At 55.4% G+C, this 12,592-nt stretch overlaps 1 protein-coding gene across 3 annotated transcripts; it reads right to left on the reverse strand.

The window, feature by feature from the left end:
- Positions 1-1,171: 1,171 nt before the first annotated feature.
- LOC111151083 (protein tyrosine phosphatase, non-receptor type 7) lies at positions 1,172-12,386 on the reverse strand. 3 transcript variants are annotated; one of them, XM_022508835.1, is made up of 10 exons: positions 12,167-12,386; positions 10,898-11,065; positions 10,243-10,426; positions 9,854-9,935; positions 8,595-8,671; positions 7,279-7,416; positions 6,786-6,896; positions 5,908-6,065; positions 3,694-3,807; positions 1,172-2,877 (listed from the first exon to the last, which is right to left on the reverse strand). In XM_022508835.1, the coding sequence occupies exons 2-10, from the start codon at positions 11,017-11,019 to the stop codon at positions 2,784-2,786; spliced, it is 1,080 nt and encodes a 359-aa protein (XP_022364543.1). In that variant the 5' UTR covers positions 11,020-11,065; positions 12,167-12,386; the 3' UTR covers positions 1,172-2,783. The 3 variants fall into 3 exon arrangements, with proteins under 3 accessions (XP_022364543.1, XP_022364541.1, XP_022364542.1); XM_022508833.1 differs by having other exon boundaries at positions 9,854-9,938; positions 12,167-12,383; XM_022508834.1 differs by lacking the exon at positions 12,167-12,386 and having other exon boundaries at positions 9,854-9,938; positions 10,898-11,373.
- Positions 12,387-12,592: the final 206 nt, after the last annotated feature.

A 12,592-nucleotide genomic window follows, 5' to 3' on the forward strand; every position in this document is an offset into this window, starting at 1 on the left:
GGTGAAAGCCAAAGTTTCCTTCAGGAGGTCAGCTGTCGGTGGGAGGTGGAGGGCCGGCCCACAGGCCCCAGGCTTCAGAGGTTAGAGCCACAGGGCCTCCCAGGGCTGGCTGTTCCCCCATGGTCCCAGGCTTCAGGACAGTCACGGACCTAGGATGAGTGCTCCTTAATTTTATTGGTTTTATTTCTTTCTAAGATATTATCTATTTATTTGAAAGAGAAAGCATGGGGTGGAGGGGCACAGGGAGAGGGAGAAGCAGACTTCTGGCTGACCAGGGTTGCCACCCCCCACCCCCAATGTGGGGCTTCATCACAGGACTCTGAGATCATGACCCCAGTGGAAAGCAGATGTTTATCGGACTGAGCCACCGAGGTGCCCCAGTATCTGGTTTTCAAACTTACATGTAGTCTATTGTTGTAGTTAAAAGCACATAAATTGGGGCGCCTGGGGGGCTCAGTGTGTTAAAGCCTCTGCCTTTGGCTCAGATCATGATCCTGGGGTCCTGGGATGGAGCCCCGCATTGGGCATTGGGCTTTCTGCTCAGCAGGGAGCCTGCCTCCCCCTCTCTCTGTGCCTGCCTCTCTGCCTACTTGTGATTTCTGTCTGTCAAATAAATAAATAAAATCTTAAAAAAAAAAAAAGCACATAAATTATCAACCTAAACAGGATCTGTCAAAAGTACCCAAGATTGGGCACCTGGGTGGCTCAGTGGGTTAAGCCTCTGCCTTCTGCTCAGGTCATGATCTCAGGGTCCTGGGTTCGAGTTCTGCATCGGGCTCTCTGCTCCGCAGGGAGCCTGCTTCCTCCTCTCTTTCTCTGCCTGCCTCTCTGCCTACTTGTGATCTCTGTCTGTCAAATAAATAAATAAAATCTTAAAAAAAAAACTTAAAAAAAAAAAGTACCCAAGATGACCCTCAATGATCAGACACAATATCATCTTTCTAGCTTCTGCCCCTTATAGGTCCCTATCTAGCTCCTAAGGGTACACCCGTGCCCCATTTCCTAAACTGACCCCAGTGGCACTTTGATGTGTCTCAGGAAGTTCTAGAAATGTGCATGTCCTGGGACAAGGATCTGCAGCCTCTTCCTGCATGTATGGATTCTTACTCTATTGCTATAAAGAGGCTCCAGGGGCCCGAGAAAAAGATGGAAAGAAAAAATGAATCAGTCATCCAAAAAGCCTTTATTCTCCCACTTGGTTCCTTTTCCAGAGCTTGTACTTCTCTAAGTTCTAGAACGGGGTCAGGGCGACAGTGCCAGGGAGGGGAGCCTCTGGGCCCATGCTCGTACATGGGTGTGAACTCCTTGCCCAGCTTCACGGGCCCAGGCTGTGCGTGCCTCGCGCAGGGGTTAGACAAGTTGTGGGTGCAGGAGAGCCCACTCCCGGGGCTGTAAGGAAGGAGGAATTCCATTGTGAGACCAAGCAGAAGCGTTAAGAAAATTAACCCCAGTTTCAACATTGCAGGTTCTTCCGAAGAGATGTCATGAATGAGGCGGCTCAGCTGTTCTCCAGGACCCAGTCCCTCAGGGGGTTCCTCAGAGAACTGGCATCAGCCGAAGCAGACCCAGGGACTGAGTTCCCGGAGAGATGCTGCCTTCCTTCATCCCCATAGGCAGCCCATCTTGGATCCAAGGACAAAGGATTTGGAGTTCTTCCCGGCGGTGTGGAAGTGAGCCCTCAGACAGATGTGGGGTGCCCTGGAACTTGTGTTGCTACGGAGATGCTGAAGGGAGTTCGTTCTCTGGAATAGACCATGAGGGACCCCGAGTTCGTCTGAGCCCCCAGGTCTGCATGGAATGCATTCACCCTGATCGTTCGTGGACTCAGCCAGGCTCTCCAGGTGCATTCTGCAAATGCAAGGGGTGAATGGCGGGGGGCTGGTTTTCTAAAGTCAGGCCAAGCTCTATGTTTCTCCTTCACTCCTTCTTCTTTTGTACCTCCTGCTACCCAGGGATCTTCCGGGGCCATGGAAGGAAGACAGAGGATGCTGGGCCTCCCTAGGGAGTAGCTGGAGTGAGTGGCTGGCAGGGGTAGCCCTCTGGACCTCTGAGGGGTCCCCACACTTTCCCTCTTCCAGAGGTTTCAACTGCCTGGCCGGTCACCTGTGTAGCCTGAACCCAGAACTCAAGTGTGGGCACAGGGGTCGTCTGGGTCTTGTTCTCTTGGGCGGGGTGTCTGGCCCACCTCACGGATTGGGGGTGAAGAAGCAGAGTCACTGGTGGGATGTCGAGATCTTGGCCATGGTCAGGATCAGACTTTTCCCAGCTCTGGCATCTGGCCTATTCTTGGGCAGGCCCCAGGCGGAAGATCTGGGGATCACTGTCTTGCCAGCCCCAGGAAGGGGATCTAGGTGGAGCGGCTTCTAGGAACTTCTGTGATTGCTTTTAACTATGCGAGCAAAACACCCAATGTCTGTGTCCTAGACAGAGAGATGAAGCTCACAGAGCACTTTAGAAAAGAGCAGGACTCCTGGGCTCCTTCCTCAGCTCTGTGGTCAGTCAATGCCTGCTCCTGGCTCGCAAGTCAGAGAGACATGGGAGGTCCCCCCAAGTGTCCGTCTGGGGCTAGTCGAGGAAGCAGAAGAGCAGCCCATCTTAAAGACCTGTAGTCCAGTCTCAGTCCTTGCTGATGCAGCTCCCAGTGACTGTGTGTGCCCCCCGAGGAGACACCCCTTCCCCAGGCTCATCCAAGGGGTTCCTCAGATCCAGAGGCCTAATCTGCCCGACCCCCCTACCCAGGCCTGGGGGACTTTGGCTCCGGGGCTGGTAGAGGGCGCCAGGGCTCAGGGGCAGGGCTCATCAGGGAGCTGGGCTGCATACAGGGCCAGCGTGTGATGTAGGAACTGGTACTGCTCCGTGGTCTGAATCATTCCACCCCTGTGAGGGAAGCATACAGGTCATGAGTGGAGGAGGAGGGTCAGGCCAAACATCTTCATCACTCACCAGGGAGGTTCTCTCAAAGAACCCGTCAACTACTCCATATAGTCCTCCTCTGGGCTTCCTACTCCTGCTGGCCGTCCCCTCACACCTTCCCCACAAGGACAGTCCCTTGGCCCCACACCTGGGGCTAAGCCCCTCAGCCGGCTGTGCCAAGGAGGAGACACCCCACACTGGAACTCTCTGACCCGTCAGCCTCCTGGGGCAGAACCAGGTCCCTGATTCCTCGGGCTGGGCCAGGAATATTCCTGAGCCTCCAAGTTTCCTCCTCCCCACCTGTGAAGTAAAAATGGTAATTCCCTATTTGGTAAACATGGTAATTCTCTCAGCTCTCTGAGGAAAGGAGCCATTATTTCTCTCTAGATAAACACATGGAGGCCCAGAGAAATATCATGACAGCTCAGTGAGGTACAAGGCAGAGTCTGCACCTCGGATCCCTATCCCCAGATCTGGGGGCTTCTGTGCCTTCTCTGTGTCTGAGTTCGTGTCCCCTCTTCCTCCACCTTTCCCTGAGTAGGGAATCTGGAAATACAACACCAAAACAGAGAAAAGGCTCAGCTATCCGCAGAGTGGCATTCTGGATAGAGGTTATTTCCTGGGTGTTAGTGGCAAAAGAAACGGCTCTTTAAGCCAAGGGCCCCTTCCTTTCTCGAGGGAGGTGCTCGAGGGGGACGTGCCTCTGAGTGCTTCTGGGGCCCAGGAAGCAGGGAGGCTACACCTTAACGTTGTCGGTCCCGTCCTCATCCACAGACCCACCTGTCCAGCCGCAGCTGGCACACGATGCCCAGAATGTCCACTTCCCCGCGGGCCTTCAGTTGCTGACAGCCAATTCGGGTGGCAATGAAGCAGCCCGTCCGGCCAATCCCTGCACTGGACACAACCAGGGAGGCGACAGGGAGGTCACAGGAGACCAGGGAACATGGGGGCCAGGTGAGTGAGGGAACATGGGAGACAGGTGACCAGGGAACATGGGGGCTGGGCCTTAAACTGCAGAGAAAAGCCACAGGCACTTAGGGCCTCTGTTTTGGGGGGTGGGGACCTGCGGAAGGATGAAGGCAGCAGGATCTTCGCAGATGACAGCGGGTGTTAGAGGAGTTTACATTTTTTACTAGCCCCACTGTACACCTATCCCGGGTCCCCCTCCAGTCCCCGTGGACATTCCAAGGAGCCGTCTTCTGCGCAGCCGCAAAGTAGCAGCGGTTTCCAGCTGTCAGTGCTCACGCCGGGCCTGCTGAGCTCCTGGGTCCGCCTTCTACCATGACTTCATCCCCACAGCGGCCGACACTCAGCCCCCTTTCCCAGCCCTGCGTCCTTCCCACAGCTGGCCCTCCACTCTGCTCTGTCTTGCTCTTTATTTCAAAACCCGCCTGGCCTCCCTTTTTGGGAAGGCTTCTCGTCTGGACCCCTGATAGAAGCCACTCAGGACTTCCCAGCACTTAAGGTCCAGGTGTCACCTGTGGGGAGGGGGCTCATGAGTCCCCTCGGTCTGTACTTTTTTTTTTTTTAAGATTTAATTATTTATTTGTCAGAGAAGGGGTGGACAGAGAGAGAGAGATGCAGAGGGAGAAGCAGCCTTCCCACTGAGCAGGGAGCCCAATGTGGGGCTCGATCCCAGGACCCCGGGATCATAACCTGAACCCACTGAGCCACCCAGGCATCCCACCTCTGTCTGTACTTCTGTGACTATGTTCTATTTAGGGCATGCACTCCCGAATGGTTTCATTATTATAAGCTTATCCCCTGTGTTAGCCGTGACTCCATCCCAATCAGATTCTTATTCTATAGCCAAAGTATCCCTTTGGCTAAATCCAAGTTTCTTAGCCAGTCCTCTGAGGTCCCTGGCCTTTTAGACTTATCTTTTACCCCTCTCCTCCCTTCCCCCACATGACCTCCAGGCCCCCATCCTCTAACTCCACTCTCAGCAATGTGTCCATTTAGAAATGTCGTCTAGGGCACTGGGTGACTCAGTCAGTTAAGTGTCTGTCTTCAGCTCAGGTCATGATCCCAGAGTCCTGGGATAGAGCCTGCACTGGGCTCCCTGCTCAGTGAGGAGCCTGCTTCTCCCTCTCCCTCTGCCTACCACTCCCCCTGCCTGTACTCACTCTCTCTCTCTGTCAGATAAATAAATAAGATCTTTAAAAATTTTTTAAATGTCAGGGCGCCTGAGTGGCTCAGTGGGTTAAAGCCTCTGCTTTCAGCTCGGGTCATGGTCTCAGGGTCCGGGAGCCCGCTTCCCCACCCCTCCTCTGCCTGCTTCTCTGCCTACTTATGATCTCTGTCTGTCAAATAAATAAATAAAATCTTAAAAAAAAACACAAAATAAATAAAGAAATAAAAATGTCATCGAGGGGCCTTTGTACATTCTGTTCCATCTCTCTGGAACGCTTCCCCTTTCCACTCTTCACTTGGCTAATTCACCGCTCAGGTTTTCACTTAGTTTAAATGTCCTTTTTCCTGGAAAACCTTCTCTGGCCCAAGTCTGGGATGGGCGACTTGGTCCTGTGCTCCCGGACACTGCCCTCAGAGCCCTCGCCACACTGTGCGGGGCAGCTTCACTTCATCTCCAGACTCTAAGCCTGTCAGGGCAGAGGCGGAGCTATCTCCTTCACGTCTATCACTGTGCCTCATGATAACAGGTTTTCAGTATGCATTTGCAGAATAAGTGAGTTTCTCAGCATGTCAACCATGTTGATCTCCCCCTGCCCCAACCCTACCCTGAACAGACTGCAAAGCTTTCTGATCCTCTGTCCCCTCTCTGGCTTGTGCCCGAATGTCCTGCCCACATGGCAGGTTTTTCATGAAGGAGAGAATAAACACAGGGCACTTTGCTGAATGATCAAGAGAGTCCCATCCTGGGAAGAATTGGGCCTGACTGATGCTGTCCTTCCTGAACGCATTCTAAGGAGAGACCCAACAACAAGGGAAGGGGGGCCTGTGTCCAGGCTCGCCGTGGGGGGAGAGGGCGTGTACCTGCAGTGGACCACGATGGGCCCAGTGTTGGCAGCTGTCTCTGGGCTCTCTTCCACCTCGGCTACCAGGCGCAGCAGGGGCCCAGCCGACTCTGGGGTCTGGTGGTCAGGCCAGGCAGAGAAGAGGACATGCTTCACTCCCCGACACTCCTCCTGGTGCTGGCAGAGCAACAGGGCATGAGAACCAGGGTCGGGGAGGGGCCACTGCCAGCCTTTTCTGGTGCCCAGAGGTCAAGGGCTAGAATGACTCCATGGCACAGTCAGGGACCCTGAGCAGGCAAGGTCAGCACTCCCTTCTCCTGCCCATCGGACTTCACAATTCCCTCTCCTGAAAGGCTGGAAGGAATGCTGTTCAGGGGTGGGGGGAAAGACCCAAGTTCAAGTCCTGCCTCTGGCTCTGCCTCTAACTAGCACATGACTTTGAGCAAAATCCCTTAACCTCATTCTCTTCGCTTAGAAAAAGACAGTGATAGCTGGTTGGCTTACTTCTCTGGATGCTTGGAGGATAAGGGGTTGATAGAGAAATGCTTTGAAAAGTATAAAATGCTCTACGATAATAGAAGGCATTTAAAGCACTTCGCATGTGTCATCATCCGTCTCTCTGGACTTCCTGGGGCTCCTTCAGTATGACTCCGGGACCCCACCTCTCCTTTCCCGACCCATTCAGTACAGGTGGATGGGCCTTCCCAGCAGCTCCTGCTGGGTTTGTTGGCTCTGCCCTATTAGACCAGGGTGGTACCCATGTTTCTCTTTCTTCTGTGCCTCAAGCTCTTCTTTTAGATCTGTGTTCAAGAAGGTTTACATGAGCCAACCCTGGGATCCCAGGGAAGGCGGGGCCTGAGTTTCAGAAAAGCCAGAGATGGCCTGACCTTCCTGTACCTGGATGGTAAGCTGTCTCACGGTGTACTCCAGACACTCTTTCGTGTCTTGGATGCGGAGCCGGAAGGGTCCATAGGTTTCCTCTTCTGTGGGCCAGTAGTGGACACATTTCTAGGAGGGAGGGAGCTGGGAGTCAGAAGGGGGAAGTGTCTGTCAGCCCATGCAGGGGCCAGGACAGCAGAAAGGGGAGTGGGGCCTCTCCCCATCTCCCACCCCTGTTGGAGGGGCTGCTACTGCCTGGGTCAGCACCTGGGGCAGGCTCTCCTGAGCTTGGCACTGTGCAGAGGAAGTGCTCATCCCATTCCCCATTATGGCTGTGGAAAGCCCCCATGGCATATAGCTCGGAAACTTTCCTAAGACGTGCAAGCTGGGCCCGACAATAGCTATTGTCAGTTCCCGGGGAGCCCCTAGTCCTGAGGTGCCCTGAGTAGGGGCATGTGTGGTGGGGTAAGATGTAGCCCTTTCTGGGTTCACGAAGGACCGTGGCTCCTACCTCCTTGCCCTCTCGGAGCTGAGTGAGCATGATGATGAGTGACACTTCTTCCTGCCACACCATCTCCCAGAAGTCTGACACGGTGTTGGGCATGGGGCCCTGGGTCGCGATGTAGACCTTCTCCTGTCCATCATAGCCCTGGGGAGGTGGAGGAACAAAAGGAAGAGTGGGAAGCAGTGAGCGTTAGCTCGCTGGGGACTCTGCAGGTCCTGGGATCAGGCCTAAGCCATTGGACGCGCACACACAGACACACACTTGTGTGCACTGGAAGCCACGTGGTGGAGAGGACACAGGTTCCAGAGAGAGGAACATGTGGGTTCAAATCCTTGTTCTGTGCTCCCTGGCTATGCCACCATAAGCAGGTTACCTAGCCTCCTTAAGCCTCAGCTTTCTCATCTATCAATTGGGTATAATATCTAACTTGCAGGCATAGAGTACAGATTACATCCCACAAAGCATAAGACGAGGCTAGCACATACCAGATCCTTTGTCAATGAGTGCCCCCCCCTTCCTCCCCTGCTGCTTTCTACTAGCACAAAATAAGAAAACCGTGTTCAACATTGCTGGAGTAAATGTTTCACTTCTATGTATTACTTTTATATATTTAGTAGCCAGATGTAGCACACTCTTGCTGGGCCCTTCCTCTCCCTTTCAGCTTCTCAAGATGACGAAATCCAAACAGACGACCATTCACCAAGCTTCCAGGACAAATGGGAGGTCTCCTTTCTTCGGGGGCCCTGGCTAACAGCTTTCCATCTCTTGGCACCTCGGAGCGCTGTCTTACCCACTTTGAGTCACTAGGGGGCGCTGCTTTTACAGCTACTTAGGGCTCTAGAGTTGGGGGTGCTGGGGTAGAGAGGCCGCCTTGCCTCCCTGGCTCCTATAGTTTGTTGTTAAATCATCCCCACAAAGGAGGGGTTGCTTTGGAGAGTAGTTAAGGCTAGAGAGAGAGAGAAAAGAGAGACAGCTCAGAGCTCCTGTTTGTGCAAGCACCTCCCAAGCAGAGCTAAGAGGGTCGAGCCGTGGGGATAGGCGGGAGTAGGTTCAACAATGCAACTTCCTCCCTGCGTAGAGGGTGGGCAGGGATGAAGTGATCGGGTGTGTGGAGACTGGGTGGTTTCTTCTCAGCGTAACATCTCCTCTGTCTTCTTGGTTGGTGGCTTGGGGCCTCTTCAGGGTCTGCCCCTGCTTGGCGGCCGTGATTTGAAGCAGGAACCCACAGTTGGAAGATGTTCTCTGCTCCCCCCTGCCCCCGCCAGCCCCAACACCCCTACTCCCTGCAGGGCAGCCACAGCCAGGCCACTCACACTACTCACTCGGATGTAGTTGGCATTGATGTAGTCTCCGTCTTCTTGGCTCTGTGCCCGGCCTAGACAGACCCGGCTCTGGGGATCTAGGAAGTAAAAATCAGCAGAGGTCAGCGGTCAAAAGGGGACCAACGAATGCACATGCCAGCAGGGTCAGGAAGAGGTGAGTTCCTGTGCTTATCACAGTATCTCTGGCATAGCAGGTGGCCAGAGACCCACTAAATTATTTTACATGCGGACAATAGGGAGCCATAGAAGGTTTCGGAGCAGTGGAGTGACACGATCAAAGGAGTAACTGGGGAAGGTTAACTGGGTGGTGCCATGTAGGTCAGACTATTAAGGAAAGGGAACGGAGCAGGGCCTAATGGGTGGTGAGTGAGTTATTCTAGCCCTGAGATAGGTAGGGGTGTGGAGCAGGACAGTACCAACAGGAACAGAAAAAGAGATGCCCTGGAGAAAGAGCTTTTTCTGATGGTGAATATGGATTTGGATGAGTGACTTGCCTAAAATCCCAAAGTGGGGAAGCGGGACAGAACTTCCGCTTCATTCCGCTACTGGGTGTGTCAGCCTCTCCCTTGAAGAGGGAAGGCTTTCTCCAAGTCCAATCCAAGCAGGAACAGAGAACCTAGCTTGTGAGGAAAGAAGACTAGCTCTGGCCAGACAAGGCTGCTCTGAGTGGGGGAGGGAGAGAGTCTTCGAGGGTCTCATGCTTGCCTCTGAAAAGTGGGAGGTGCTGATCCCTGGGTCCTTTGAGCTTGCGGGGACAACCCCTTACAGCACTTGGACTCCCATCTCCAAACCTGTCCCCCCTCACTTCCCTGCATCTGAGCTGCTCAAAGCCCTCTCTCTGGGAGCCCTCCTGATTGTGCCTTTCCTACTACCTCTGCTGGGTGTTTCCCACAGTGGAGGAAAAGCAGAAAGAAGTCCTGATCTTGGGCAAGTTATGCAACCTTTCTGAGACTCTGTTGCCTCGTTTGTAAAAGGGGGGGCATCAACTTCATGGGGTCATTTTGAGAAATGAGCTACCGTCAGGGACTTCCAGCACTGCCAGGCCCTCAGTAAGCATCTACTATGAGTGGCCGTGTTCTAACTGTGGTTAGGGTTCTCACTCCTTCTTCCCCCAGCCAGGGCAGGTACTGGGATTTCCCTGCGGAAAGCAGGTGCCCTGTGAGGGAGCTCTTCCCCAGCTGAGGCTGTGTGTCTTTCCTTCTGAACCTTGCAGCCCCAGGGACAGCACTACCTCCCTTAATGGCTGTCACAGTTCTTACTTGGCAAGATGGTCTTATATCGGTCCTTGGAGGCATGGCCAGGAATATCCAGTTCTTCAGGGTTGACAAAGTTTGAGGGGATCTTCTGGCAGAGGGAGGAAAAGAGTGAATAGCCCATACCTCTTCCCAGCCTCCTTCCCCTCCCCCACGTTCCGCACCCTGATCTAGTGGAGCTGGTCCTGGCTGGCCCCTCCTGGCTTTAGGTCTGTGTGGGGTGGAGGGCAGAAAGAGGGAGCAGGGGGTGGTTTTCTCCCTCAGCACTGGGGTTCTCGTCGTTCTGGAGGGCCCGAAGAGGAGACATACCTGCAGTGCCTGAAATAGTACGGTGCCTGCTGGTTGTCTCTGATTCAGAAGGGCAGAGTGACTGGGAGGGGACCCTAAGTTCTTACCAAGAATTCCTCTTCCAGCTGCTTGGGGCTGGGTGGCTGGTGCTGCAGGGCCCAGCGGGTGAGGGGGTGTCCAGCTGTGCGCAGAAAGTGTAGGGTGACCTCCCGGGGTGTGTTCACCGAGCAGATGGGTTCCACAGCCCCCAGGGACCGCACATCGAGCATCAGAGCAACATTGGAGCCCCGCCTGCAGACGTAGGCGACCAGCGCCTTGTGAGCGCCCAGGAACAAGGGCTGCTTTAGCCATTCTTACCCAGATCCCCAGGAGATTCCAGGGTTCAGGGCGCCCCCATATCCCTTTTATTTGTCTCTCAGATCAAGGCAGCCTTGAACCTCCAGCTGCCCACCCCTGCCAGTTCCTTGCAGGCTCCTAAAGCTCAGACCTATATCCAGATCTGCTCTATACCCTGCTCCTGGGGCTCCTCGGCCCAACTTAGGGTTTGGGGAGCAGGCACAGGGTTGACATGAAATGTTATATCCCAGACATGAAAATGACATGCAAACGACACGCAAATGAACACATCGGGTTTCCTTTCCTGATTGGAGTCAACAGCTGAGGGCCCTCTGGACCCGGCTGTCAGAGCTGGAGGGGCCGATGGAGGGAACCGGGCGGGGTCCCAGGGCTGGGAAGAGACCCTTCTCCCAGGCAAGATCTCACCTCTCCTGAAGCCTCACATGCTTCTTGACCGGTGCCTTGGTGGGTGGAGGCTGTGTCATGGCTGCCTCCGAAGACCAGGTCAGCAGCTGTGCTCGGGAGCACCCCCCACGGTCCTGGACCATGCTGGGGGGGAGGGTGTTCTGGGCCTCACTCAGCCATGAGTTTCACCTGAAACACAGGGCCCCTCAGCTGTTGACCTCTGGCCTGTCCACCTGGCCAGGAGGAAGACTCCCACGCCCAGGCCAGCTGCCTGCTTTCTGGCACCCCTGTTTTCACTGGGGTGTCCTCTGTTCCGAGCAGTTCTGTCATTATCACTGCAGGAAGGCCGGGATCTCTACAGGGGGACCCAGGACGGTGGGCAGTCTGGGGTTGGGGTAGGGACCAGACAAGGCACAGAGATTGTGACGGGAGGGGAAGGGCAGGAAAGACTCCAGAAGGAGGGTGAGAGCGGACAAGAGGCTGCCTGAGGCCAGAGTACAGAGGGCTCAAAGCTGGGGCCCCAGCAGCAGAGAAGGCAAGGGAGGAAACAGAAACGATGTGTTCTGTGTAGAAGGGAGAGAGAAAGCTCATAGAAACCACCTCTGGTCCAGGCCTTCTCTGAAATGAGAGGGTTGAGGCCTCCTGCACCCCTGGAGCCAGTTGGGGACCCTTGTAGACCCTGTCCTAACTGCTGGTAGTTCCCAAGTTCATTCTGGCTTCTGGGGTCTCTGTCCAGGGAGGTTGACTATGGTGGGGGGGTGTTTCCTTCTTCCTCTGCCCATCCCCCCATCTCCCGCCTCTGTAACCGTCACAGGAAATGGCCTCACCAAGCCCTTGAGCGGCAGTGCATGGTGAGGCGACAGCTGGGGCACAAGAGGGGGACATGGAGGTGGTGGGGCCCCTCTCCTCTTGGGGGACGGTCCCCAGCTTCCAGAGCCAGGTCATAGCTTCCGAGGGGTGGTGGCGGTGTGAGAGTCGCTAAGCCCACAGGCACAGAGGTGAGGGGACAGGGTGAGCCCGGCTCAGATGTGTGTGGTAGAGAGAAGCTCTCCCAAAGCACGCAGGGGGTTGTTGACCTCTGCTCTCCATGCAACTCCCCCCCGTGGCTCCCCTGCCCCGTGCTCCTCGGGGATATCAGCTAGGTCAGCGCCCATTCCCCAGCCGGGCACTGTAGTTCCCAATGCAACCTTACTCACACGGGCCTTGGAGATTCCCCCTCGCCCGCCCCCCCGGGACTCACCCCCCCACCCCGGACCACAGGGCCCCTCCTCCCCCCATTCAGGTACTTACTGAAGCAGCTGTGTCTCCCAGGCTGCCTCTTGCCAGCTGTCTGTCTGTCTGTTGGTCGGTCTTTGAGGGCTGAGGAGGCTTCAGGAAGCCGGCTTCCTCCCTCTGCCCCTCCTTGCTGCCACCCACGCACACCCCAGCTGCGTGCTGCCCTCCTGCACCCGCTGCCACCACCAGGGGTCGGGTGCCTCTTGCCTGTGCCCCTCTGGGGGTGGGCTGGCTGTGGCCTGGCACTTCTGTCACGGGCCTAAGGCCCTGCTCCGTGGGGATGGAGAGGGAGGGGCCGGCCCATTCCTGACCACCCTGGTCCCCTAGCTGCCAAACCCCCTTGCTCCCTGGACTGCTTGTCCTCTGGGCCTTTGTCACATCCAGTCCCTGCCCGCTTCCTAGGCGGAACTCAGCTGACCCCTAGCGCCACGCTGGCCCACA

The sequence above is a fragment of the Enhydra lutris genome, unplaced genomic scaffold (assembly GCF_002288905.1).
Source record: "Enhydra lutris kenyoni isolate GAN:26980312 unplaced genomic scaffold, ASM228890v2 scaffoldscaffold25, whole genome shotgun sequence".
NCBI classification, from domain to species: Eukaryota; Metazoa; Chordata; class Mammalia; order Carnivora; family Mustelidae; genus Enhydra; species Enhydra lutris.

Bases quoted from the DNA above. Each gene is read 5' to 3' on its own strand.
- LOC111151083 (XM_022508833.1), bottom strand. From the start codon at position 11,019: ATGGTCCAGGACCGTGGGGGGTGCTCCCGAGCACAGCTGCTGACCTGG. The intron at 10,427-10,897 runs GTGAGATCTTGC...CTACGTCTGCAG, and splicing joins CATGTGAGGCTTCAGGAGAG to GCGGGGCTCCAATGTTGCTC. The intron at 9,939-10,242 runs GTAAGAACTTAG...TCCCTCTGCCAG, and splicing joins AGCTGGAAGAGGAATTCTTG to AAGATCCCCTCAAACTTTGT.